This window comes from Halichoeres trimaculatus, unplaced genomic scaffold (assembly GCF_033239565.1).
Source record: "Halichoeres trimaculatus isolate MK-OKI-2021-1 unplaced genomic scaffold, fHalTri1.1 fHalTri1_scaffold_5, whole genome shotgun sequence".
Classification (NCBI taxonomy): Eukaryota; Metazoa; Chordata; class Actinopteri; order Labriformes; family Labridae; genus Halichoeres; species Halichoeres trimaculatus.
In genome coordinates this window covers 28,984,203-29,011,249 of record NW_027437183.1, presented here as the reverse complement: position 1 = coordinate 29,011,249, position 27,047 = coordinate 28,984,203, and the positions used below count along the sequence as shown (strand labels likewise).

Genomic DNA, 27,047 nt, shown 5'->3' with positions numbered 1-27,047 from the left:
GTCTTCTCGTTATCCTAGTTTTACTGTTTAACTGAAACAACTCCCTTGAAGAGGTGGTTGGTTGTAGAGTTGGGAGTGCTTGGGGTCCCAATATGTGCAGAGACTTAAATCTCAAACTTATTCTTTACTTTTCCATAGGAATTGTGATGTAAATCTTTTAAAAAAACTATTTGTAATTTGATTTAAGCCTAAATAAGTGCTTTGTTGAAAGTCTAAACATTTACAAAACGCCCTGTAGAGGGAGATTGATTACAAACAACTAATTACAAACCATCTACTTCAAGTCCCAGCAGACAGGTCCATGTGCTATTTGATAATGACGCCCCTCTGTCACCAGCAGTGTTTCTCAGATAAGGAAACACGTCATTTACATTCTCGTCTTAAAAAAGACAACACAAACAAACATGTAAATAACATATTTTTCTTCCAAAAATGGATTAGCCATTAGACATACAATACAATTACATAGATACATATTTTCAATACCGCACATTCAATCTGCCAAAAAAGTAATGATTACAAAGCCGACAAAGATGCTGCCATATATATAGAGAGATGTATGTACAATGATTATAGCATTCATAATTGCACTATGCCTCAATAAATGTAAATTACAGGCTTGTGTTCTTGGGAATTGTAGCAAAATAAATACTTAAAGTGAGTCAGGAATGATTGTTGGTGCCAATCATGAGACGAGAAGGGCTTACTTTGGTACAAACTGACAACAACACTTTGCCCTTTGACGGAGGAATTAGATGGATTTATTCTCCACTGCTACTGAACTACAACAGTCAAGATGGCTGGGTGGTGATTGGAGAATATCAGCTACAATATGACTGCATGTGGAGTTTGCAGCCCCGCCTAGGATGGTGACTGGACCGCTTGGAAACGGAGAGATACTGTTTACTTTGTTAAATACTTCAGAACTGCAGGAATAACTTGGTCAACACTTTTCATTAAAGAAGTAAACAGCGCAGAGTGGAGTCTGGTGCTTGTGTTGTTGTTTTGGCATTGGCAATAAATACATGTTACCATAATAAAAAGCGTTAATGTGGCACAGTTGAACATAATCATTTAACAACATTGTCTCATAAATTATAACCTCCTCCACTCCCTTCAGTCTGTGTGGAGCAACCAGCACTGTCAGGATTTCCATGACAGACCAGAGAAGTCCTTGCGTGCCTCCTGGGCTGGTTGCTTTAGAGCTCAGAAAGCATTTTGTAAAGCCAAATTCTCTCTCAGAGATGCTGCAGAAGTGCCATTGACATATAACCAAGGCTAGCTCCCTTAAAGTGTGAAGAAATACTTAAATGATCACACATGTGCTACTCATCAGATGGTACCGAAGTTGATGTATATAAGAGTATGATTGAAGATGATTGACACTAAATCAACGTGTGTTCATTTAAAAGTCACAGTTTTGCCTGCTCTTAAGGGAATGCTGTCAAATAGAGATGCTTCAGATTTCAGGGAAAGGCAGGGTGAAGGGGGATAACAAAAAGCCAGAGAGGGAGAGTGCTGCATTCGTTCTATTTCTGATGTAACAGAACAACTTTAACCTAAGTGCAAAAAGTAGTTTTGTTTTTGTCAAATGATTGAACATAAAAAAACTTCACAATGCACAAGGCTTACAAGTGAGGACTGCTGCTGTACAAGTCCTCCAAATACCTGCCCGACCCCCCACATTTTAAGACCTCCTTAAATTGCAAGATACCAATGTTTTCGCTAACTCCTCGGCGTACAAGAGATTGACGAATTGCAAATAAATTAATATTATGCAACCATTATGTTTTTAGTTTGATTTTCTTATCATGAATGGGTGTGGTCTTTCTCTTCACAGATTGTGCCAGTCAGTCAGTCAGTCTGTCAGTGTGATGGCAGCGCTGCCCCGCTCTACACCAGGTTGTACTCTTTCAGGTTGAGCTGCAGGATCGTGTCCTTGACGGCAGCAAAGACGAAGCGAATGTTCTCAGTGTCGGTGGCACAGGTGAAGTGAGAGTAGATGATCTTATCGCTGTCGGGATTCAGGTCCACAAACATCTTTAGGATGAACTCTCGCCCTGCTTGGGCATCTCTCTGAGGACCTGCAGGAGAGGAGAGAATGCTGCATGAAAAAAACCTTCTAGCTCACAACTGTGTTCTTCAGAATACTGCACCTTTAGTGAAAAAAAAAAGCACAATCCTTCAAGAAATCCAGACTTTTACAGCCACAGATTCATTAATGTGATGCAGAAATGAAGAGTCGCCCTTAGACACACTTTCGTAAGTACTGTCTTTATTATAAGTCCAAAACAAAGTTATCTGAGCATTTCTTTCTGGATATAGGGCAGTTATTTATATTTAACTGGTGCTGTTACTCACCATCGTACTCTGGAAAGTAATCAACCAGGTGTGAGTACATGATCTTCTCCTCCAGCAGGTCCTTCTTGTTGAGGAACAGGATGACAGAGGAGTTTTGGAACCAGGGGTATGTGATTATTGTCCTAAACAGAGCTTTACTCTCCTCCATCCGGTTCTACAAAGGGAGTGTATCATTTCATGGGTGAGACAGGGGAGAAAGAAAGGATGTGGGGGGGGGCATATTAAGAGAGAAAAAAGGGAGAGAGAGAGAGTGTGTTAAAACCACTTAATTAAACTGCAGTCTTTCACCCTCATTAATTACAGATTTTAATAAAGGCTTTACCACAGCAGAGGGGGAGCTGTAAAGATGAGAGAGAGGGGCAGCCATGTTGCCTTCAAGACTTTAATTTCTCCACTTGCACTTCAGTCAGTGTTTAATTAAATGAAACAATCACTCTAACAGTAACCCCCAGATATCACAACACATGAGCTGCAGCGTGTTTAAAGTACTAAACAGAACATCTCCTGTGGGTTATCGAAACTAATACAATGACATCAGAACACAGAGGACATGCAGCTGCTCCGTCTGCTCCTCTCAAGATCGCAAGCTTGCAGCCACATGGATACACACACACACACACACACACACACACACACACACACACACACACACACACACACACACACACACACACACACACACACACACACACACACACACCTGCTCATTAATACACTTGAACAAACTGGCACACAGGCTTTATCTTGCAAAGATGGAGACATGGCCTGAGGTGGTATTCAAAACAGCTGGCAGATCATTTACAAATGCTTTTCAAGGGAAAGGAGGGTGGAGCATGGCCTTGCAGGAGGAGAATCTGATTTTCATTAATTTAAAAAGAAACTTAAGTTTCTCATCATCAGCTCTTAAACCAACGTTACACAACATGTGGAATAATTTAATTTTTTAGAAGTAAAACTTAGCATCTTAGAAATAACACATCCAACAAAGTGGGGTTTTGATGTAAATGTGAACATCACTTGCTGTTTCCTGTCAAAAACAAACACATTTTGTGAAATGATTGTTCACCTCATTGTCGGACTCCACCAACACTTGGTCGTACTCGCTGAGCGCTACCAAGAACATGATGGAAGTGACGTTCTCAAAGCAGTGGATCCACTTCCTCCTCTCTGACCTCTGACCTCCCACATCCACCATCCTGTAGCAGCAGCAGCAACCAAAAGGACAAAAAAAACAGTCAGCAAGTGAGGAAACGAGGGCATTTCTCTGAACTGATCTCTGAGTTTAGTCTTAATATTTCATCTAAGAATCAGTTACAAGATCCATCATGGGTTCTCACACAAACAGGTTTTAGTTGAAAGTTTCATACAAAATGATGTCATAAACTTGATTGCCAGTTGAGGGTTGGAATTAGGTCTTTAACATCCAGACCTGATTTCCCCAGGTTTTAGTCAAAGTCTCCTGCTGAAATCCTGCCCAGCTGAGTAATGACTCTGTAATCCGTCTTGAAAGAAATGTTTGCTTTAATACTTTCCCCTGAAGGATGACTTAAAAGCTGAGCTGGAGGAATGAGTTATTTAATTCAAGCGTTGACCAAAGTGTTATCTTCTGACTTGCTGAAAATGTTTCTTCACCCACCTAAATATGACACTCTGCAGGTCAAACGGGTACTCGATGATGCCTGTTGTGGGGACTCGAACCCTCAAGACATCCTGCTGGGTGGGGAGGTACACTGGCTCTGCGATCCGGTCCAATGCATTCAGATAACTACAGACAAAGAAGGGACAATGAGTACTTTGTTTTACCTCAACCACATGTGGAAAGTCTGTTCTGTCATCTTCATCTCTGGAGCTGCATTCCAGTGTATTTACTATTTAGTGGAGTCTGACAGCTGGTATTCCCTCCTTCGGTCGTAGCACTCCTGGATGCCTGGGTCGTTCCATAAGCTCTTGATTGCATCTACATAAGGGTTCTCCATTGTGCTGACCTTTTCTACGTCCACTTCTCTCACAATGTTGGCGTTGGCCTGGAGGAATGAAACAAAGAGGAAAAACAGCTGTAACACGCTCCAGCACTCATGTTGATGTTTCACATTTAAGAAAATGGTGCTACTTCACTTCATAAAACTTCCTCAAGCTTTTCTGGTTATCTGAAAAAGAATTCATGGTGCAGGTCATACTGGTTTATTTTCTCACTCACATATCTTATATCCAGAAACTTCTTTACAGCCTCAGGCGCAACATGGTCCTAATATCTGAATCTCGGTGGACCCATTAAGGGGAAAGTTTTGCCGCCCCAGATTCCCTTTAAAACTCTCCTGTGTCCCATGATAGAAGACCAGCATGAGCCTGAATAAAACTTTCTCTTTCTCACAGTGCACAAAATAATTTAAATGTATAACTAACACGAGATTCAGATTTAGACAACTTTATTAGGCAGAGTAGCTCAATCATAAAGCAGTCAGCTATGACGGCCATGTATAAGCAATAATTCTCATACTGTCGTTAGAGGCATCGTAAAATACTGTTGTTACATTTTTTTTAACCCTTAGTGAAAAAGGTTCAGTTTTATTTTTATTCATCATGCTGCTGTCAGGCTTTCAAAGTGAGGGATGTACTGTGTTCAGAGCCTGTTAAGCGGTGAAAGTGCTTGGCTGAAACAGCACATTCAGTTTCATTCTCACTGTGCTTGAGGGAAGCGAAAGCAGGCACAGACAATACTCTTTTACCACTACAGCCGAGAGTGGAAAAAAGCACCTGCTAAACTTTGGACCAAGTTTGAAGACTGTGAAATCTCACAGTTTATTCTCTGAAGTGTTTTTTAATCCGCAGCTGGCAGACAGCCGTTTGAGATTTGGCTCACCTTTTTTGAGTGTAATGGGGAACCTGTTGTCAGACACTCCTGAGCCATATTGCAATTGTATGGATGTTCATGATGGGTTATGTTGTCCTTATTTAACTTTCCTCCTGGTTGGACTTACCTGTGATTTCATGATGACAATTACAAACACTGAAACACCTATCCAACAATAACATTACACACTACATGTACAGCAGCAGGAGCTTGGACCTGGAAACCTGCTGCTTTCTGTCCAGGGCTGGAAGGTCTGTGCTGTTAGGTCAGATAAGCACAGACTGGAATATGCTACTCTTTTTAAACCACCTGTGAACTGTTTTGAGCTGCACCAATAAAACGCTCTCCTATCATTCTCAAAGTATACTAGCACATGCAGTCTGATAGTGCTGGTTTGTTTGTTGATATATGTTTACAAGACTTTTATTTGATTTAGCTCTCCCATTGATGAGTATAAGGTCACAAAAGTGACTTCCTTCACTGACTATTAGGCTAACTTTAATTAATTTAGGGTTAAAAAACAACAACAACCCAGTGAAATGATCTTATGACAAGGATCTGGGCTGACACAATTTTTTTATTTATTTTTTTTTTTACAAAAATGAAGTCCTAATGTTAGGAAATACATGAAATGCAGTCTTAGGATGTCAAGATTCAAGTTGTGTTGTTACAATAAAAAAGTTGTGATATAATAAAGATGCAATACTAGAAAAACAATGCCTTTAGCCACAGCTAGCCTGTATGCTACTTGAAGGGCGGACTGAAAGCTCACAGTAGCCCACACTTTAAATATAAATAAATATAAATATTTACATATTAGTATAACTTTTTGCTCATCTTTTGCAAAACCATGCACAAAAAGAGAGTTTTCTTTAAAGACATGCAGTCTATCAGGTAGATTTGCTCTCTAATGAAACCCTAGTTCATCCTTAACTGTTTAATTTAATTCTACAAGATGATGATGACATCCCTCAAATTGGAGCAGGAGGATGGCTAGTGTTTAGGTATCCTCTTATCTGATAACTCAACATTCATATCAGTTAGCCGTGTCCCATAGCAAAGACTTCATTCTCATTAAATAACATCTTATTTTTCTTTGAACACATCGTTTTTTCTCGTAAGCTAAATGTTAGGGTGGCCCAAACACTCCAGCGTAATATCTGCAGAAGATGATGTCTATTTTGGAAAAGTATTGTAGGGCAGCTCTCTCTCTTGTGTATTTGTGTTATACACAGACACTTAAGGAAACACAAATACATTCAGGGTGTGATGGAGTGCCAGAAGGCTTAAAGACACAGGAAGTCTCAAAAAGCCTAGGAAACGATTAGGGAAGTCTGTTCCTAATAAGATAGACAGCACTTAAAATAAACCAAGTCTGGTCATTTTTTCCTGACTACATTAAATATATTTCTCTCCATAACATTCAGTTGAAGAAGTAAAAAGAGTTTGACTGATATGGGAGCTCATTTACCTTGTTGTGCTCGTACTTGTAGGGGATTTTGAGCGTCTCCATGGCTCGGATCATTGACTGCATGGCTGTGAAGATGTTCTGATACACCAGTTTAGTGAAACCCCTCTTGTCTTCATCAGAGTACCCAGCACCGTGAATAATCCTCATTTGTTTGATGAAAGTGCTCTTCCCACTCTCTCCAGTGCCTGAGTAGGAAGAAAGGAGAAAATGATGAGTTTGTTTATGTTGCAGGCGTTCAGAGGGTTTCATCTAACCAGATACATTTCATAACCAGTGACGGCTTCCATGTGGCTTTGACAGACAAGAATTCATTCGAGACTTTTCTCAGTTTCTTTTGGGATCCTGGTTCTAACTGCTGACTCAAATACACAGCAGTCTTTGCTTTTTCATACTTTATCTTTCTGATAAGTTCACCACCATCAGGGTTTGTGTATAGACTTAGCATCAGTTGATATGAGAAGGGATCCCACAACTTCTAACTAAAAAGGCAGGTCATATGAAACCCTTATGAGGGGTTTCAAGATACCTCACAGATGAAAAATGGATACGTTTTTTTTTGTCAGAAAACACGACTTATACTACAAGTGTACAAATGTAAAGGTCAGCATGAGTAAAGATGATAGGGGGACAGCTTTGTTCATGGGGGGGGTCTAGGGGTTAGTAGGTCCTAGGTTGCTAGGCGCCGCCATGTTGGCTATGGCTGCCTTTTGCAGCAGCTCTCCTCTTTTTCCGTTTCTTGTCATTTTTTCGTCTCTTTTTCGTAATCTTTGTATTTGGAGTCGATCATTACTTTGTTTGGCTCATTTGTTGGTTATGGACACCAAACTTTTTGTGGCTTCAGTGATATTTTCACAACTTTTTCTCTTGTGTTTGTCTGGAGATCCTACATGTAACCATGACCACATTGTAAACATGTGAACTCAGCTGTTAGCAGCCTGTAGCATGTCAATGCTAACTGGTGTAAGGCCTGATGTCTTCCCACAAGGTGATGAGAAGGAGGTGAGGACGACGTGCTGGTTCTCAGGTGTGAGCTAAGAAGTGACAACATGGACCTGTCCTTCCATCCATCGTTATTGGGAACGTAAGATCTATCTCCAATAAGATGGACGAGCTAGCTGTGCTAACCCAGCAACAGAGGGAATAACAGAAGGCAGAGTAGCATCATGCTATTCACAGACATGGCTAACAGAGCTAACATCAGACGCCGACGCCATATTGGGAGAGCTTCACCTGCTGTGAGCAGACAGTATACAGGAGACAGAGACTGAACAGACTGCTGAAGAAGCTCAGTCCTGGACCCTGTGGAGGTGGAGGCTGGCTGAACTGGACAATGATGGACAAGCTGTCAGCATCTATTTTCTTATAGTTTTCCACAAACTAGAGCTACATTAAAAGATGCTTATACTCCTAAGTAATCCAAACACAGGTGACTTGTCATTTACTTTACATCTGCAGGTTTAGAGTTGTAGGAAATGAGATTCCTCACAACAAAATGTTCAATTGAAGCCAGTTTCCCATTATTGTGCAGCTAAAAAATGGTCACAAAACCTTTGTATAGCATTTAATGTGTGGTCAACATTTTCAAACTCTTTCAGTTTTACTTTCCGTACAGTAAACACGACACAAACAGCAGCCAAGTAAGAAATTTAACACCAATCTAACCAAACCAAGAACAACTTCTCTCTCCTCCCCCTGGTGACAGGAACTGTTTGGGTGCAAGGAGCTGGGCTGTATTTTTTCTTTGGTTCATTGAGAATGTCAGCACACAGACTGAATACTCTGACTCTACCTCACCGCCAACTCTTGAATATCTGCGGCAGGGAGTAGTGTATGTGTGTGTTTTGCGTGTCGGTGGCTGAGTGACATGAGCTGCATTCCAGTGGATCCTTCCGTCCCTGCTATAAAAGTCTGCATGTTTTTCACCTCTGTTCTACTGTATAATATAAACTCTGTTCTAGCCAAACTAGCCTCCCCAGACGAATCCCTTTAGAAAACCTAGATGCAGACGAAACTTGTGAAATACAACAACCTCAAGAGAACGAGCTGCTCTATTGTAGGGTTTACAATTTAGAAGTCTGAAATGAGCTGGGAGGGGAGTAATGACAAAACCAGACTCAGAGCAATTACATTTTAAGTAACCTTAAATGCCCTAGAGTGCCCACAAACCTTAAAATATTGTTTGTTTTGTAAGAAGCAAAAAGCAATCAAAACAAGCTGCTGTGTCTATTCATGTATTTGAATTTACTTACACAACTGTTTTTCAGTGACTTTAATTATGCCTATACTAGTTGTACCCTTAAATGTTGCTGATTACGACATAACAGAATACATTACACAAAACAAAATGCATTAATAGTACTATTGAGCAGACCATGCAACCAGCTCTACACTTTCATTGTGATGTTTCAAAATCCAGGTTTGAAAATCACATCTTAAGTGCATCATCCGCACTTTCACATTAAAGATAGTCTGGTGAAATGGTCGGGAGATGACTTCTGGAGGTTTTTTGAAGTGGGAGGAGACCCCAAGATAGACCTTGAGCTCACTGGAGGGATTATATATCCCATCTGGTCTGGGAATGTTTGGAGTCCCTCAGGAGGTGCTGGAAAACACTGTTTGGGAGAAGGATGTCTGGGTGAACTAGGTTAGCCCAAAGCCAACACCACCCGACCCTATAAGCAGAAGAAAATGGACGGACGGGTTCATGTCAAGATTTTAAAATTGCTGGTTAGTGCTACATGCTAATGCTGTACACAAGCTGTTGTGTTGTCCATTTAGTATTCACTTTGTAGTATAGAAAACCTGCTCTTCACACTCAATCTGTCCACCTGACTGTTGCATTAACCTCAACTACAAGTTGTGGTTGTTGCTGTCAGAATTAGAGCTGTATAAGAATTTATGCCTTGAAGCATCCAGACTAAAAATACAACACAAAGTGGAACAGTGAGTAATCTCAAAGACTTGAATTAAGTGAACCGCTGGGCTTTGGGGTTTGCTCTTGTGTGGCACACTTTTGGTCTCCTTGCAGCTGTTTGAGCGCAGAGAGAACCTGAAGAAGATTGGGTCATAAATCTCCCTGTGTTGAAACCTTTTCAGCTAAAAATGTCTTAATTACAGTAGTTTTGTGTTTACTGGTATCAAATTTATTTTAAATGATTTTCAATATAGCTTAGTGTAATTTTCAAGACTGAATTTAGAGACTCTACTCATCAACTCATGATCCACCAAGAAAACTCTTCACAAAGAAAAAAAAATGACTACAGACTGCAAAACTTATGAAAACACAAAGAAATCGAACCAGATCCTATAACCAGTAAACATAGGATGATTATGAAAATGATTCAAAAGCCTTCACATCTAAACTTTTCAGGATTGCTGAACATCTGGTTCTGCTCTGTCATACCAAAAGAAAGAGAGGCAGCAGGTATGCTAGGCATGAAAGTGTGCTTTCCATCAGAGGCTGCTGAGTCATCTTTCAAACCAATGCAGTGTCTAACCCTGTGTTTGAGGTCAGCAAGAATGAATGAGGAGACTACATCTAATGCAGCTCTGCGTCCGGAAACCAAGGCCCCCTGGACTTGAGAACATAGTCAGACTCAGAGGAAGCAGGGTGATAAGACACCCTCCTAAAAAAAAAGAAAAAGAAAAAAAAAAAAAGGGAAAGAACTCTTTCTGGACATCTGAAACCTGAGCGTGAGCTGGGACTTGCTCCCAAAAATAATCAAGTACGATCAAAAGGTCGTACAAACTTGGTGTCTCCCTCCACTTTAAAATGTCTGTTCATTGTTAGTCATCAGACAAGTGTGGGAAGTTTTACCCAGAATGCACCACAGCATTAGAGTCAGTTAAGCACAGAGGGGGATGTGTCCAGACTTTTTTTAATTGGAGCTGGGCTGTGGAGAAGCTGGAGCACTGACTTGTGCAGGGGTGCCATCAAATACATCTGCACAGAACCAGTGCCTCTTTATCACTGCTAATGACGGTTCCTCTTCATCATTGCTGTAGTATAAATAAAGGCTGATTTGATTTCACTTATAAACAGTTATGCCTTAAAGACACTTTTTGAGCTTTAGAAAGTCAGGCAAGCGGTACACGGGGTGACTGTTGGATCTTAACTGATATCAAAATTTGGGAAGGCCACACACTTAAGGACAGTTTAGACCAAATTTTAGCATGTCTATCTTTGAGTCACTGATGCCGTAGAAGTGAGACCTCACAGAAGCTCACATGACCAAATGTGCCTCAGAAGATAAACAAACATGGAGGGTGACAGCACATCAGCTGGCTGTTCTACCGTCTATTCTGTCACCTCTTAAGAGAAGAATACAGGTAAATAATAGCACAAGCTTGACTTCATTTTCAATATTCCACTTGGCTCTGTGTACAATTTTATTAACCCTCTCTGCCATGCTCATGAGCTGTAACATCTAACTGACAACACCTCTCAGTCTGTTTATATCATTACTGTATTCATTACTGTTGGAGGCAGTCCAAACAGGAATCTTAAAATCAAAAATGTTCAATATTAACAATTCCAGATCAGGGAGGCTCTGACAGGTCAGGAAGACATAGTGGTCATATTGACACAGCACACTTCAAGATTATCTGGACAAATGATAGGCTATGATGAGTCCTGTATCATGTCACGCCTCCCCTATGACGGGGGAAGCAAAATAGACCCTAAATCTAGACATGCACCAATCGATCAGCCAGCCGCTCTTTCTGTGCCAATTTCCTTAAATTTGGGGGATCAGTGATGGGAGATCAGGGATCGGCCTATCCTACATATGAAAGTGATCTTCTATACCTCCAGCAAGGTCTGACAGCCAGCCTTTGTTGCTTTTTGCTCTGAGACCTGAAACTCAGGACACTTTATTGGTTTTTTACGTTAAAACACAAAGATTTTATTGTTTCACAGGTATTGATCGATGATTTTCAATTAAGTAAGATTGGAACATTGAAGGTACCGTATTTTCCGCACTACAAGGCGCACCTAAAAGCCTTCAGTTTTCTCAAAAGCCGACAGTGCGCCTTATGATCCGATGCGCCTTAAATATGGATCCATATTGAGTAATCATGGCTACTGTAGTCAGGGGGCGTCGTCGGAGTAACAGCGGGAAGTGGTAAGAACCTGTAAAGAGGTATTCTGCTAAGTGCTAACATTAGCTCACAGGCTGGACCGGGCTTCTTCTCTTGTTTATTGTTAGAGCAATACAGCGCCCCCTAAAGGGTTGGCATTTGAACTGATCTCTGGAAACGGCTTTTGGCTTCGTCTTTACAGCGCACTTTTTTTGAAAAGGGCACAGAAAATAGTTGGATAGGAAAATGTGCGGCTCCGTGTGGATGTAGCCTGAGTTTGACTGACTTATCTGACTGTTTTGTTGACATTCCCTTTAGCGCAGCTCCATCTAGTGGATGCATAACGCAACCCCAGCCACTACTATAGCTTCTACTCTTTGCGCCTTATAATGCAGTGCGCCCTATATATGAAAACAGTTTTCAAATAGGCCATTCATTGAAGGTGCGCCCTATACTCCGAAGCGCCTTGTAGTGCGGAAAATACGGTACATGCTGCCAGTTACAAAAAATAAAAAATAAAAATCGTTATTGGACGAAATCTGTATCGGCAGGTCAGGCTTTTTAAAGATCTGTGATTGGCCAGAAAATTGTGATCGGTGCAGTCCTACCTAAATCTGTCCAAAAATCATCAGACAAGTGACCAGCCAAGCATAACATCGCCAATGTAGGATTTCAGGGTGGCTACTGAGGTAGCCAATTAAATTCAAGATAGGCGATGGGCACCCCGACCACTCCCTGGATTAACTCCTGTGCACAGAGAAGTCCCCTTTTTAAAGCAGACAACATGAGAGGAAATGCTTTACCATCATGATTTTAAAAATGCATGAGCAAAGAGGAGGGTAATAATTCAAAATCAACAGCTTAGCAGCGACCCCAAGGAGAGTTAAAGCACAGCACAGAGCCAGACTGGAGCATCATACTCACTTTTCCTGACACTTAGTTGAGTTTGCTCAGTGTTTTTCTAATGACAATTGTGGCATCTAGGCAGAAGACATGTATAGAGAACTAAGTTTTGGTCACTTCTTACCCTGCTCCTCGTTTATCAAAAGGGTGTGACACTGAGACTAAAAGCATGAAGCTTCAGCTCAAACATTTGCTGTTAACGTGAGATTATACGTGACTGACTCAATGTGTTGAATTTAAAGTTTTCACAAGTGAGGAGATGACAAGGTTACACTTCAATTCATGCATAACAGCACTCTGTTAAAATCATCTTCTGGTATAAAAGTTTGGACTGAATGTTATGACATCCATTGATAAAAGTGATTCATTGCTGATGGAATGATTGAAAGTGATGAATGAGAATTGTAGACGTTGCTTCCTTATATTTTTTGCAGCTTTAGAAAAGACACTCACTCCAGTGGGCGTCAAATCGATACAGAGTTTGTGGCAGACAGCCTGAAGACAGCAGTAGGTAGACTCATACCAATGCACAACGCAGACGCATGAATAAAATGAAACAAAACACAACACTAAATCTGTCTAGGAATAAGTCTGGTGTGCTCAGCCAGCTTTTAAAGGTAGCAGTAGAAAACTATTTAACCACACTATACTGTGTGTTGTAGTGAAGTTGTGTCATGCTGCAAAATGATCAGCAGGTTTTCTGTTTGTATTCTGCTCTTTCTCTTGCTTCACTTTAACTTGGCTGCTCTCACACAAGAATCATATGACTTCTTTATGGCTCTCTCCTCTCCCAATTACAACCATGTGTTTGTCAAAAGCTTGTTAAAGGTTGCGGTGGACTTTGTTCAGTCGCAGCCTTGACAGAGTTCCCACAGCTTTTATTCGTCCGATAAAAGCAGCTGACGGTGATTGCACACTTTTGCAAATGTTTCTGACAGATGATATGCAAAATTTGAGCGCAAAGGTGCAGGTGGGGCATGCTGGAATACTGCAGTGATTTAAAATGCTGCTCAGCTGTGACTACGGAGGAAATTCCACTTGTCTATGAGTGTGTGTGTGTGTGTGTGTGTGTGTGTGTGTGTGTGTGTGTGTGTGTGTGTGTGTGTGTGTGTGTGTGTGTGTGTGTGTGTGCGTAAATACATGTGTAAGAGAGGAAAAAGGGGGCCAGGCTCCATAAACTAGGTCCAATGCTCTCTGGGGGAATCAAGTTTGGCTGTGCCACTTTTTTTTAATTGAGTAATTTTAAATCAATTTGTCTGATGAAGACCTGCTTGATAATGATTCACGTTTAACTATTTAAAAACCACCGTGTTTTTTATGTCAGTGCATATACATAAACAGGTGTATGCAGTCCTAGGAGACCCTACACTGTGTGTACGTCTGAACATAGACTGTAAAAAAAATGGACGTCTGCTTGCTCGGCCCGATGTGAGGTTGCCACAAAAACCGCTCCCCCTGGTGGCTGGCTGCAGCACAGGTCAAAAAATCTGTCTCTCCAGCCATTCCAGATGGCTGTGGTATAACTTTAAAAAATTAATACACCTCATAGAAATGTTTCTCACATCTGATTGTTGTGGTGATTTGAAGATATCATTTGGCTGCCTTGTATCCAAGTCCTCTTTTTTCTGAAAAGATTTTTTTTTTTAGTTATAAGAGGTCAAAAACAAGGTTTCACGTCACATTTAATGATGATTGACAGCTGCCGTCCTCGTGTATTTTTTTCGGGGATATATTGTAAAATATGTCGGGAGGTAAAGTCAAGAAATGATTAGACTCTCGAAAGGAAAAAATATATATTATTTTTGTCACCCGGCTCCACTCAGAGTCTCCCATAATCCCTCATCCTCTCTACTGCGCAGACTCTGGCTGCAAACTGCTACAATGGCAGCACCTGTGACGGGGGTATTTTGGCTTCAAAACCGTACAATGATAAATGGCGGAGCCACACTGTCCACTCTATATACAGTCTATGGTCTGAACCTTTTGATGTGAACCTACAGCAAACATGTTCATATGAGGCAGTTTGTAGATACGATAATTAATTTCAGGAACTACATTACACATAGATGTCAGAAAACCTCACTATACAAAGAATTTTAGATGTTGACAAATCAAGTAACACAGATGAGTCTTTAAATCTATGCTCACAAATTTTTTATCATGCTTCGATGGAAAAACATACCCAGAATCAAATGTTTCTGAGAAGACAAAGTTGCTGCTTTTCTCTCCTCTGTATTCACTGTGAACTTCCCATGACTGCACAGCTTTGGAATCTCAGTGAACGTAACAGAGTGACAGTTACTACCTCCTCTCCTGTGATGGCTTACATGTCTGCAGACCTTCAGTCACGCTTAAAGAGATGAAGTTCATGCTCTAGTAAAACAAACATGGAAGGACAATCTAAGTCTTGTCTTTTTATCATTAAGCATGGGATTCCCCTTTCACAAGGAAAGAATGACAGAGTGTTTCAGAGCAATCCCCCCCTCTGCCAAGCTTCAGACACAATGACTCAACTCTTTATCTTAAGTCCCCTCGATAAGTTGCTGACAACTCCTCCAGCTGAGCAGCTAAGTTGATGAGCCTCCTTTAGAAACAACAGTGTGCATGGCAACTATAGAGCTGATGGAAGATCTCAAGTAAATACATATTTAGATACTTCCCACATGCTGTGAAGGGTTTTTAACCACACAGTCTCAGAGTTAATCTCCATGTCCCAAGAAGGCTTATTCTTCCACCGAAAAATACATGTCAAGTTCTTGATAACTCATTAAACCCAACTAATTAAATTCACTCTTTGTAATTTGGTTTGCAGATGAGCTCGGTTTTATTAACTTGTTTAAGTCGAAGCACACTGTTAGCATCTTATGAGCTATATATTATCTCCTACAGCAGCTAGCATGTAACTATTTATTTTAAGCTCCAAAACCTCTTCCTGTTGAGCAATCTTTTAAAAAGAAAAAAGAAAAGTTGTTTTGGAAATAAACTTTGGAAACCAAAAATCCTGCTAACCCCCAGTGAGACTCCTTTTTGTTTTCTCTTGTTTTATTGTTCCCAAATGAACCTGCTAAGTCAATTCATCTTCTACAGCAAGAGGGGCACAGGCAGGATTAATATTCTTGCATGCAATGCTGAAATTTATAACACAATTATACAATTCTATATTTCTTCTGCCATGGTTTGAGAATCATGAAGCAAAGAAGTGTCATAAACTTGTGTCGAAAACTGATGTTTCATGACAGATGTTCAATGAATGATTCAGTTTGTGTTCCTGTACCACTCAAGGAGGTATTTTCAGTAGCTTCCTGCTGAGAAGCCCCCACTAAACGTTTTTTGGCCGACACTGATCATTATCAGACTCTCCCTGAGTCACCTACCTTGGTAGTCTGTCATATCTGACTCATAAGCTGGATTTGAACCTCTTACGCCTGACAGCTTTTAACTGTCACACTATCAAATTCCATCTTCTCCTCTTGTTGCTACATCTACTCAGCCCTGTTGGTAGTTACGTTTTTTTTCGTCATCTGCCCAGATTAAATGATTGTTGAAAATTGATACATCTCCCTCATTAGTTCACAACACTTAAATGGATATAAGAGGCACAGTGAGGTTGGATTAAATGCTTGCCATGTTTTAAACTTGTTCATTTGTTGTGCTGGGTGGGCCCCATTGTCTCCGTTCCCTGTGGATATAAATCAATTACAAGGAACTGAGTAACTTCTGAACTTGACTTGAGAGTTTTCTGATAGATCCCACAGGACATTAAGCAATTAGTGAGTTACAAAGCCCACAATGCACTAATAGCATAATGTGTGAATGGAGCCATCCGACACACCCACAACGTTCACAGGATAACTCCACCATTAGGAGTAGGATTGTCAGTCTGCCTGAAATGTGCATGTGACAGCTGTCAGTCTGATTTCATCGCCCTGAGCAAGAGCTCTGAATTGTCTTTTTTTTTGCATGCCACCATTCACACTGTCTTCACAACACTAATCTCAACTCTCAGCAAGTACCTTAAAATAAAATTTGAGTCTTCCCTCTACAAAACCAGAGAAACTGCACATCTGTTAAGTTTGTAGGGAACTTTTTTCTTCCCACTTCACCTGCTTTATTTTCTCCATCCTGTTCTTGTCCATTTTTTAAGTATTTTGGAGTAACAGCCTGTTTTGGGAGTTTTAAGGATCGCCACAAATGTACTCTCTAGGCACACAGCTTGTCCTCAAACATTTTTCTTTGTTTTCAGCAACTGGCTTGTTTTGTTTGCATAATAGGCAAATTGTTGAGTATTAAAAGAGATTAGAGAGCCACAAGAACATAGTTATAGCTGTTCACAGTTATAGTTTTACAGTTAGCTCCTTCACGTCTGGGTGAGGGGGATTCTTTTCGTCCTTTTTGTCTCACAGGGGGACAAACTAAACACATTTACTCCTTCCTTTTGAAAAAACTCCAATGAAAAGTGAAAAGGATACTTTCTGCCTTCGGAGAGACGCTTTGGATGATGTGATTTCCTGCCTTTTTTAAAGGAAAAAGAGAAGAGGGCATAGGAACAGGAAGAGAGGTTTCTTGACACCACTCTCTACAGCCATGGCCATCAAAGCTAATGGGCTTTTTGCTAGAATCTAATTAAAAAATGGGATGGTGAGTAGATGACTTGTTTTGCTCATTTTTCTCCAGCATGACTAATACTTATGGATGGTATTGACAACTTTGCTTTCCCACACAGAGGTAAAACCCTGGAGTGGTAAATGTGCATTTACTTTAGATAGGTATTTATTTGGGAGTTATGTACAAATGATTTATGATTGATTCTGAACAAAACCAAGGGTTTACCATCACACCAGTTTTCATATGCTAGAAAAGTATGCTTGCAACCTGCTCAATAAGGTGACACCTGTAAGGTAATCATTGCTAGGGTTCAGCGTTTAGCTGCAATTCTGTCTTCATTCCTCCCAATAAAACGCCAGACTTTGGCCCACCTGGATGGGTCTTCTGTTGGCCTGGATGTACAGGTGTCAAGCTACTAGATGTACTGAGCTTGGTTGGGAGTATAGTAGCTGGACAGCATTTGTTTCCTCAACACAGTTATTCAAATGAGGTGGTTTTTACACCAGGAGCAGTGTAGGCCTCGCAGGGCATCTCTCCTCTCTGTGCTGACCTGCCAATCTGTGCACTCTCACTCCCTTCATTGAGATATTTCTACCACAGGTGGGAGGTCCCATTAGCGGACCCCCACCTTCGTCTACCTAACCCACACCCGCCCCCCAAGCCAAACAAAGGTATTTTTGGTGTGAGGAATGTGTGTTCATCTCCCTCCCCTGGGTGTCTGCCGTGTTGTGGAGCTTACCAAGGAGCAACAGTTTCAGCTCCCGGCGTGCGTCCCTCTTATCCCGGCGGAGCTGCCTCTCGATCTCGTCGTTGATCCGCCTGGCTTCTTTCGCCTCCTCACTGAGGCAACACGCCATTATGGATTCCAGGGTCATTTTTAAGTCTCTTATGTTTGATTTCGTGGAGCAAAACACGCCTTTTTCCTGTTACTGATTCATTTAGATCTCAGATTCGTTACAAAAAAAAAAAAACAACCAAGGCCCGTGAATGCCAAATAACGTCCTCATACAGGCCTGCTTGTGGCGAAATAACGCGTGGACGCCCTTTATAATGAGTCTGTACAGCGCACAGATTGTGCTGGGAACCAAAATTAGATATTTCAGAAATTATTATTTACCCCCCCTCCCCCCGTTTCAGTTTGCTGTCTGTGCCTCCCGACAGCTCCAAAATAAGTGTCCAAAGCAGTTTGAGATGAATATCAGTGCAATCTTAATTGGTTTAATCTGCTTTTCCTTCTCAATATGATCAACAGATCCTTTAAAGACACATCCTCCGTGCAGCTCTGGCTGATCTCGTTAACTGTGAAGCACTGCCATCCGTGCCCAGCCACCCTCTCCAAAGTCTTCTATGTTGGTGTTTTCAACCAACAAAATCCACTCGTATTCAATTTATCGTCCGTGGGAGAAGACAACAGGAGTAAATCACATGTAAATAAAGCTGTCCGTTTATTTTCCAATGGCTCCACTCCCGGGCGTGGTAAGGCAGAATATGGCGGACTTTCACTCCAATCCGCTAGGCTGGGATACAGTACAGTTATCTCTCTCTGTCTGCTGAAAAAAACGGGAAAGCCACACAGAACGTAGCATTTTAGCCAGGGCTCTCGGTGCAGCAGCGAAAAGAAATCCCAGTTTGAGTACAAAAGGCGTCTTCGTCCGCAGCTCAGTCGTGGGGTGATACGAAAGGAATAAACGTTGTGTTGTTGCTTTCCCCCGGCCAATCTTCTCCCTTTCCTCAATTCTCTTCATGTATTTTATTACAGAGGCCATCCACTCCTCCGCTGATAGAGAGTGACGTCGGCCCCGGGGGAGTGTCACGTCAAACAAACGCCACACACAAGCGTTTATACCCCAACCTGTGGAATAGGGAATATGTATGAATGGAGAAGCGAAACACACGACTCCAATAGACTGTATAGATGACTCCTCGGGTATGAGTGTGCAATGGCGTGCAAATATTATTATTATTGTTATTATTATGACTTTATGACTTCTCACAAATTTGTGTATGCATCATCAAGATTCGTCACAGTATCCTTTGTGAGTGACACTTACTTTTTCAAAAATATCTGCTCTAAAGAACGTTATGATTAAAATACATGATTTATACTAACCAATAATTCCACACATATGAGCTCATGTCAGAGCTAATCAACACATCAAGTTGATTACTTTCCAAATGGTGATTATAAAGCATGGTCCATTGATGATTGATAGAGAGCCAGAAAGTTCTAGCTGCATTAATCAAATGATCCTTTTGCTAGTTGACCAAACCCTTTAATTAGCACTTAAATTAGGGTTGATTGGGGTCTTTAAGGGGGACTCCATATTTTATTCAAATGAAAAATTCAAAATACAATTACAATAATGCCCATCAAACTAAATGGAAAGTGTATCTGTTGTCATACTCTTTCAAATAATTTGCTGCAAATTAAGTTACTATTGAGGTCACCTCACATAGGTATTGAACTGTGTTGATTGTAACCTAACTAAGTGGCCTATAAAGGCAGTTTAAATGGGGATATCCCAGTGAGTCAGTGCTTGATTGCATGTGATGTTTCCGACTTATGAAATCCAAAGCAGTAACTTCTTTCTTGATTTTTCTACTTACCGATAAGAACTACACTTTTAGCTGACCACATTGAAGTTAAGGTTAAAAAAGAAAAAAAAAACTTGTACAATTGTTCTTTGTAGAATTAATGTTAGCTGCCCAGGGACCAGTCTGGTGCGTCCCAGATTTCCACCTTGGGGAGCCATTCAACCTGTGTCTGTAAAGAAGGTCAAAAACTTGCTCTCAAGTGGGACACACTGCCAAAGGTCGATATTATTTTAACTTCTTGTGTTCTATTCACAGTTGTCTTAAACTGAATCTTGATTTATATCCAAATAGCCGACATTTGTTGGATGGAAACTATTAATAGCTAATCTTTCATCAACTAGCTAATCTTATTAAAGTGTGATCACTTACTTTTTGAGTTACACCAGTGTACTTGCATATGTTAACATCACACCTTCCTTCAACATCACACAGGGTGTGGACACATACAAGAAGATACTCGCACAGTTAGTCATTGCAAATGTAGAAACCAATCATATTGTGGGCCAGCCTCAGCTGAATAATTTTTTGATTACACCATGGGGACATGAGGTTTATTTGAACTAATAAAGCTTCATATCCAGCACAAACTCTGTAAAATACTTATTATAAGACCACCTTCCATAAAAATGAGAACCATCCAAATGTCATGAAGTGCTTTAATTTGGATTCTTTCTTTCTTTCTTTCTGTATTGAACAGGTCTGAGGAGTTCCAAACTGAATTCACATTTTAAGGAATGCAAAAAATAACTCTAAACTTGTCAATCACAAATTATAATGGGCTTTACCACTATTTGTTCCTGTATTTAAAAACAAACAGACAAACAAAATGACCATAAAATAAACAAACAAAAAAAAAAAAATCCACATTTGTAGATAATGAATTACTATTTTTAGCGTTCAAGATATTACTTTGATCTTAAAAAAAAAGGTTTGGGTAATCAGCAATACAGTTCAATAAAGACATTGTAGTGTACTGTGTTCAATTGTATTTCGACTCATTAAAAGACACACTGTTCAAGTTAAGATAATGCAAGCCAGATGAATCTGAAAGTGGGCAACAACCAGAAAAGCAACAATGGTTAAAGAATCCATTAACAGAAAAATGAGGCTCTTATTTTGAAAGAATAGCTCTCAGTTACTTCCTGTCATGTGACCCCTCCTCCCCTCGCCTAGATACGAGAAAGCGTCGCTCTGTGGTCGCTACGGTGAGACGGGTAGCTCTGAGTAGTTAAAAGACACTTCACTTTACTTTCTAAAGCAGTCTGGACGAGTCAGTAACATGGCAGTAAATGGGATACGCTTCTTGCTTTGTTCCAAAACGACTCTAGCTGGCGTGAACGTTTGTGTGTCCACGTTGTTGTGCTACTAGTCAATCATACATCTTGGCATGACGGATAAAGATTAGTTAGCATGCTACTGAGTTAGCAATACTGCCTCAGCCTTACAGCGACCACACCTGCCCGTGACAGGTAAGGAATCATGTACCGCTTTTCCCTTAGAACTGTGTTATTATTGTGTCAAGGGGCATTTTCGGACTAATTTTACCGGTAAAAATGCTTTGTTTTTATGTTGCGTAATGATTGCCAGCACTCACAGTTCATAACAGGTGTTTTCGAGCGACTAATTCCTTGTGACAGTAATGATGCGGCTCTAATAGGATTTGAGCCCTCTCCTTCCTGACGATTTGTTTGAAGAGTACGCTGAGATAAAGAGAGAGAAAGGCTTTGTTGAATGTGTGTGAGAGAAAGTGTTTGCGTGAGAACGTGTGTCTTAATCCTTTAACACTGGTTTGTCTTTGTTTTATGTAAGATTTTTTATAGCAAGAAACTTGCTGGGTTGTTACTGTGTTTTTAAATGTTCTCCAAATAAAGATCATTGTTTGATAATCAACTGAAGCATAGTTTAGAAATTTTCCTCTGTGATTGTTGTACAATTAATACAGGCATTGGTTTCTGTGTGTCAGTGTGGCTGGAGGATCCTGGCAGAAATGGGAAAACTGCAGAGCAAGTTTCGCAAGAGGTCTGAGCTCTACAGGTAAGATGTGTGCCTACTAATTATAAACATGATGGAGAAGGTAGGTCAGACTATATATACTATGTTAACTTCTAGAAAACTTCAGTTTGGATACAATACAAAGACAGATAAAATGCCATCATGTATTTATTTTTGACCAGCACCAATTAACAAATTTGTGTATATAAGATAAAATAGCTTTGGCTGAACTTTTTACAATATTGTTGTTGTTTTTTTAGGGCATCTCAGGGAGATAAAGCTGATAACAGCTTTGACAGTCAGGTGGTTCAATATGATCCTGCCCACCAAGGGTCCATCAACACTGTCACCAATCTTGCTCCAGAGCTGTGTGTTTCTGGTGGGAGTGACCAGGTAAATCATTTAATATGATATACTATAAAATATATATAATATAAAATTTCTCTAAAGTAAATGAAATTTAATTTTTCTCTGCTTTGCTCTTTAAGTAATAAATATACTTTGTGAACTTGGAGTTGTAATGGTTAGACACAGACAGTTCTCTTATGCAAGACAAGATGCCTATTCATGAATACCTGATAATGATTTAACACATAGTTAACATGTTTGGTGCATGCGTTTGTATTTATGTGCCACTCTAGGCAGTGGTGGTGTATGACTGGAAGCAAGGCCGAATGTGTCAGTCCTTTCAGGGTCACAACCGAGAGGTTACCAAGGTAACATCAATGCTGCTGATAATGATGTGGTACTGTAAAGTAGAAAAATGTACCATCTGGTCTCGTCTCTTATTTAATTCTTCCCTAATGTGTTTCCCAGGTGCTGTGTTATCCAGGTAGTACATGGATATTTAGTGCCTCACGGGACAAAACTGTTCTGATGTGGGACCTGAATCAGGGCGATGATCCTATACAGGAATTCTGTGGCCATGAGCTCGTCGTCAATGGAGTCGCCATCAGCCCTGGTATAAACACACTAGTCACATACAGATATTTGAACAGAAGTTGTAAACCATATTTATTACTTAAGATAAAGTTAAAAATAATTGTTTTGAGTGGGAAAGTACACAAAAAATATTTTTACCCCTTCAGTAATTTATTGCCATATCCCCTGCGTTCATCTTATTAATCTTAAGTTATGTATGCTTTTAAAAGCATTATAAAAATTATCTACAATATATAGAGTTAAATGTCCCTCAGTGATCTCCCAGTCAGCCAAGATTCTTCAACAGTAAATGGTGTATTTTTTCAACATTATTCCACTTGCATATTTTTTCTTTTTTTTCAATTTGACTGGACTTTATGTTTTTGGATGTTAAATATTTAAACTATTTATCTTTGTATGTTTCATTCATTAGTGTTACTCTATAATTTATCATGACGCAGGGCTCCAAAGGGTTTTCTTTTCAAAGTGAAAGTACGTTTAGGCATACTAATGAATTCCCTATTACTTATTGTTATATATTTTTATGATAATTGATTTAACTCAGCGTCTTATCTAGTTTTATCCTTTCCCATTGCTAAGCTACAAAAACATGAACTGGATTTGATTTTGGTTTCCAGATGGTAGAAAGCTGTGTACCGGCTCTCGTGACAACTGGATGTGCCTGTGGGATATAGAGTCTGCAAAATGTGAACAGAGACACAACATTTCTAGAAACCTGGTAAGAATGACATTATATGTTTTTTCAATGCACAAAGCCCCTGTACAAAAACTTGTTTTAAGGATGGATGTCTTTCGAGTAAAAAAGGGTACGAAATCAATGAGACATTTAATCGGACTTTCTGATTCGACTTTCCACTTTCTCTTTTTAGGTAACACATGTGTGTTGGGTGCCAGGCAGCTCCTCTATAGTCCAGACCTCTGAAGATAAGACTGTGAGGTAAAGATATTTGGTTTGTTGCAGTTGGTAATGTGAAATATGTTGCAAATTAAGCAAAAATGTGTTAGATGTTTGCTTACAATTACAGGCAGATGTGGAATGTTTCTTGTTCACTACACTAAGTATTAACATTAATGCACCATGGTAGCTTCAAGCTTTTGATGGGATAGAATAGAAATAGAAATCAAAAGGAGCTCAGGCAATAGGGTTGTCACTTATTTACCTCTCAGGGATTTACTGCTTTTAAATGTAGTAATTGGTCTTTCATTTACTTGCACAACCAGTGTCCAGTTGTCATACCTGTGGTGGTAGCAAATGTGAGGATTGCACCTCTCTTCAAGTATCAGGGCATTCTCTTTTTAAGAGATGATGGGGAATTACAAATGAAATTCTTCTTTAACTCAACCAGTGGTGCTTGTGATTTAAAATCCTGTATGCAGTTTTAGCTAGCAGGTCATCACAGTGAGAGTTATTAGATTCTGCCTGGCTATTAGTTTGGCTGTCGTAAAATCAGAAGTGTATGATTAGAACTGTTATTTAAAGTGTGCTTTGTTTGATGCTTTGTTAATATAAATGTTATGTCCATGCACCTCATGTTCTTGGGTTGGTACGCTTTTCACACTGTGTTTTTCCCACAGGGTGTGGGATAGCCGTGCATGGCAGGTAACCAACACTTTCCCAGCCAAGCAATACATCCAAACCCACTGTGATGTCTCTCCAAACGGATACTACCTGGTGTCCAGCAGCAATGGCTTTGGAGGACAGGGCTGTGAAGCCACGGTGAGAACACTCAAGGAGTTTTTGTAGATCTTGGCTTACTCAGAGTATATGCACAGGTGATTAAGAAAAAAGACAGTTTACAGGTTGATGAATAAAAACATATTTCTGGGTTACTCGTGTGAAGCACTGGAAGCAAGAAGGCTACTCAGCAAATAACTGCAAACTTTCACTCTATCTTAAAAACTTATTGTAAAACAAAACCATACTAGAAATCTCTCTGACTCATTTAGTAAATCTCAAAAACAACACTAAACTACGAGTGGACAGTCGTCATTAGTTCTCTAGAGAATTATGTTTGTGTTCTTAGCTGTGGGATCTGCGTCAGCCCGGATGTAAAGTTGTGGAGTACAGAGGCCATCTCCAAACCACAGCCTGCTGTATGTTTCTTCCAACACCTCCTGGGGGCACGGCTCGGGTAGCAACATCATCCCATGACAGCTCCATCAAAATCTGGGATCAGAACACAGCAGGTAGCACCTACTCTTAGACAGATGCATATATATCTAAAATCACACACATGTAGGCAAACATACAGACACTTTTGGTTCTAAATCTCTTCCAATTTTTTTTTTTAATGCAATGCTCAGCCTGTTTAGGGACACTATCTCTGGATGGTGCAGGTCCCCTGGTTTCTCTGGTTCCAAATGACTCCTGCAGTCTGCTCTGTGCCAGCTTCAACTCTGGCCTCCATCACATCCAGGTGGGGCAGGGGGCAAACCAGGCCCAGGGCTCTGGAGGAAGTTCAGGTGGAGCTGGTGGCTTGGATATAAAAGTGGTGGCACGCTTCTGATGCCTGGAGCAACCTGTAATCTTGAAACACGAAGAACTTGTGACTCACCGAGCAGCATCGCTGGATACAGACACCATCCTCACTGTGCTTTTTTTTTTTTCTTTTTTTTTTTTTTTTTTTTTTTTACAATTTTTATATGTTTCTAGAAACATTTTTTGTGCTACTAGACCACCATGCATTGAAGAATGACAGTAGGGTTCAGCTTTTGTGCAGCTAAGCAAACTGGATGTTGATCATAACTAGTCTCCAGCTGTGAGTCACATCAACTATTTACCAAGGAGACTTTCAACATCAAACCGATCATGCTTGGACTGCAGCCTATCTGGACTAAAAAAGAATAGCCAGGGGTTATTCTCACTTCTTCTGAAGCTCTCTCAGAGCAGGAAATGAGCCATTTGGTCAGGTGTTACTTGTCATACTAAGAGTATGTTTTTAGTTTTCCCTGGATAAAATTGAATAGGTGCAGTCAGACGTGTATTTTTACTTGTCATAAACAAAACCAGAGTAAAAAGATGTGAGTTTTAATTTTTAACTGATGGGTTTATTAGTATGTTCTATAGCTTTAATGTCAAGCCTTAGACAAAATGCATTGCAGCACAAGAATGAATCAGTGTACTTCTTTTTGAGTTAGAATTTGACAAAAAATTGAAAAACAAAACGGATACCAATGCTTTCTAAATCATGCTAATGTTAGTGCCGAAATCCACTTTACTAAGTGTCAGAATGAGCTATGCAAAATACTTCAGTATTACTCCTTTCAATAAAATGTAATTTAAATGTAACATATTGGAATAAAGCATTTAGACATTGTTTTATCAACAGTGATGCTGTGATGTTGACTCTGTTAGACTGCATCATTTTTCTTACTGTCTGAAAATGCATTTAGATCTATGATTTAGATTTGCCTTTCTTTAGACAGTAAATGCTGGAAAGTGAATGGATTTATTGGACATGTTAGTATATTACTAAAAATGGTCATATTTGATGTGTTAATTTAACACTAATACTACTTTTGCAGCATAACATTACATACCATATATCTGAGGATACCCTGGATACCAAAGAGATTAGTGAAACTAGAGGAACAAAAACCACAAGACAGGCGGTTCAGGGGGAATTTAAAGGTAAAAATTTAAACCACTAAAAACAGTCTATTTCAAGATATTGGAACAAAATAATGCGATGATCCTTTTGTATTATAACCAGTCTAAAACAGGTCAAACAGTTTGCATTGTGTTTGATTCATTAGAATTAAAAACACTTATTTTCAGTATGTAACACACATTTTCCACGAACTTTGAATGATTTATGCCTCATTCTGCTGAGAATGTAGAGAAAGTTATATTCTTCATGGCACTTTTAAAAATATATTTCAGCGTGTTAAATGCAGTGGCTGGCTTTGTGACAGAGAATCACAGGAGCCTCAGTTACAAAAACTCTGAAGATATGACATGCTGAAAATCAGACCTGAGTTGCTTGTAATATATAAAAAAAAATATACTTCAATTAAGACGTTATTCTTGATTAAAGAATCTTCTGAAATGTAAACTTTTTACCAATTTAAGGCTTTATTTTGGGCTCATAATATCTCAAAACCAGACATATTTGTTGACTTGTAAGATGAATGTGGCTCACATGTAAAAAGTCTAATGAGATTTTATTTTATTAAAAATAAGACAAAAACACTTGTTTTGAGTTTTTGCAGTGTTCTAATAATATTGATGATGTGTTTCAGAATTAT

At 39.9% G+C, this 27,047-nt stretch overlaps 2 protein-coding genes across 2 annotated transcripts; one reads left to right on the top strand and one right to left on the bottom strand.

Moving 5' to 3' along the window:
* Positions 1-1,824: 1,824 nt before the first annotated feature.
* LOC141789932 (guanine nucleotide-binding protein G(q) subunit alpha) lies at positions 1,825-19,075 on the bottom strand. Its single transcript, XM_074669504.1, has 7 exons — positions 18,010-19,075; positions 6,684-6,868; positions 4,231-4,385; positions 3,998-4,126; positions 3,428-3,557; positions 2,362-2,515; positions 1,825-2,084 (listed from the first exon to the last, which is right to left on the bottom strand). The coding sequence occupies exons 1-7, from the start codon at positions 18,143-18,145 to the stop codon at positions 1,894-1,896; spliced, it is 1,080 nt and encodes a 359-aa protein (XP_074525605.1). The 5' UTR covers positions 18,146-19,075; the 3' UTR covers positions 1,825-1,893.
* A 1,985-nt stretch (positions 19,076-21,060) lies between these two features.
* Positions 21,061-26,781, top strand: wdr31 (WD repeat domain 31). The gene is made up of 10 exons (XM_074669505.1): positions 21,061-21,334; positions 21,829-21,899; positions 22,118-22,250; positions 22,499-22,573; positions 22,674-22,818; positions 23,417-23,517; positions 23,669-23,736; positions 24,375-24,516; positions 24,824-24,986; positions 25,104-26,781. Exons 2-10 carry the CDS (start codon positions 21,853-21,855, stop codon positions 25,304-25,306), a joined length of 1,077 nt encoding a protein of 358 aa, XP_074525606.1. The 5' UTR covers positions 21,061-21,334; positions 21,829-21,852; the 3' UTR covers positions 25,307-26,781.
* The last annotated feature ends 266 nt before the right edge of the window (positions 26,782-27,047 follow it).

What these genes read in the sequence shown, in the direction of transcription:
- LOC141789932 (XM_074669504.1), bottom strand. Translation starts at nt 18,145, where the DNA reads ATGACCCTGGAATCCATAATGGCGTGTTGCCTCAGTGAGGAGGCGAAA. An exon ending in CTGCAGAGTGTCATATTTAG is followed by an intron (nt 3,558 to 3,997) that starts GTGGGTGAAGAA and finishes CTGCTGCTACAG; the next exon opens with GATGGTGGATGTGGGAGGTC. An exon ending in TTACTTTCCAGAGTACGATG is followed by an intron (nt 2,085 to 2,361) that starts GTGAGTAACAGC and finishes CCTCTCCTGCAG; the next exon opens with GTCCTCAGAGAGATGCCCAA.
- wdr31 (XM_074669505.1), top strand. Translation starts at nt 21,853, where the DNA reads ATGGGAAAACTGCAGAGCAAGTTTCGCAAGAGGTCTGAGCTCTACAG. An exon ending in AAGAGGTCTGAGCTCTACAG is followed by an intron (nt 21,900 to 22,117) that starts GTAAGATGTGTG and finishes TTGTTTTTTTAG; the next exon opens with GGCATCTCAGGGAGATAAAG. An exon ending in ACAACATTTCTAGAAACCTG is followed by an intron (nt 23,518 to 23,668) that starts GTAAGAATGACA and finishes TTCTCTTTTTAG; the next exon opens with GTAACACATGTGTGTTGGGT.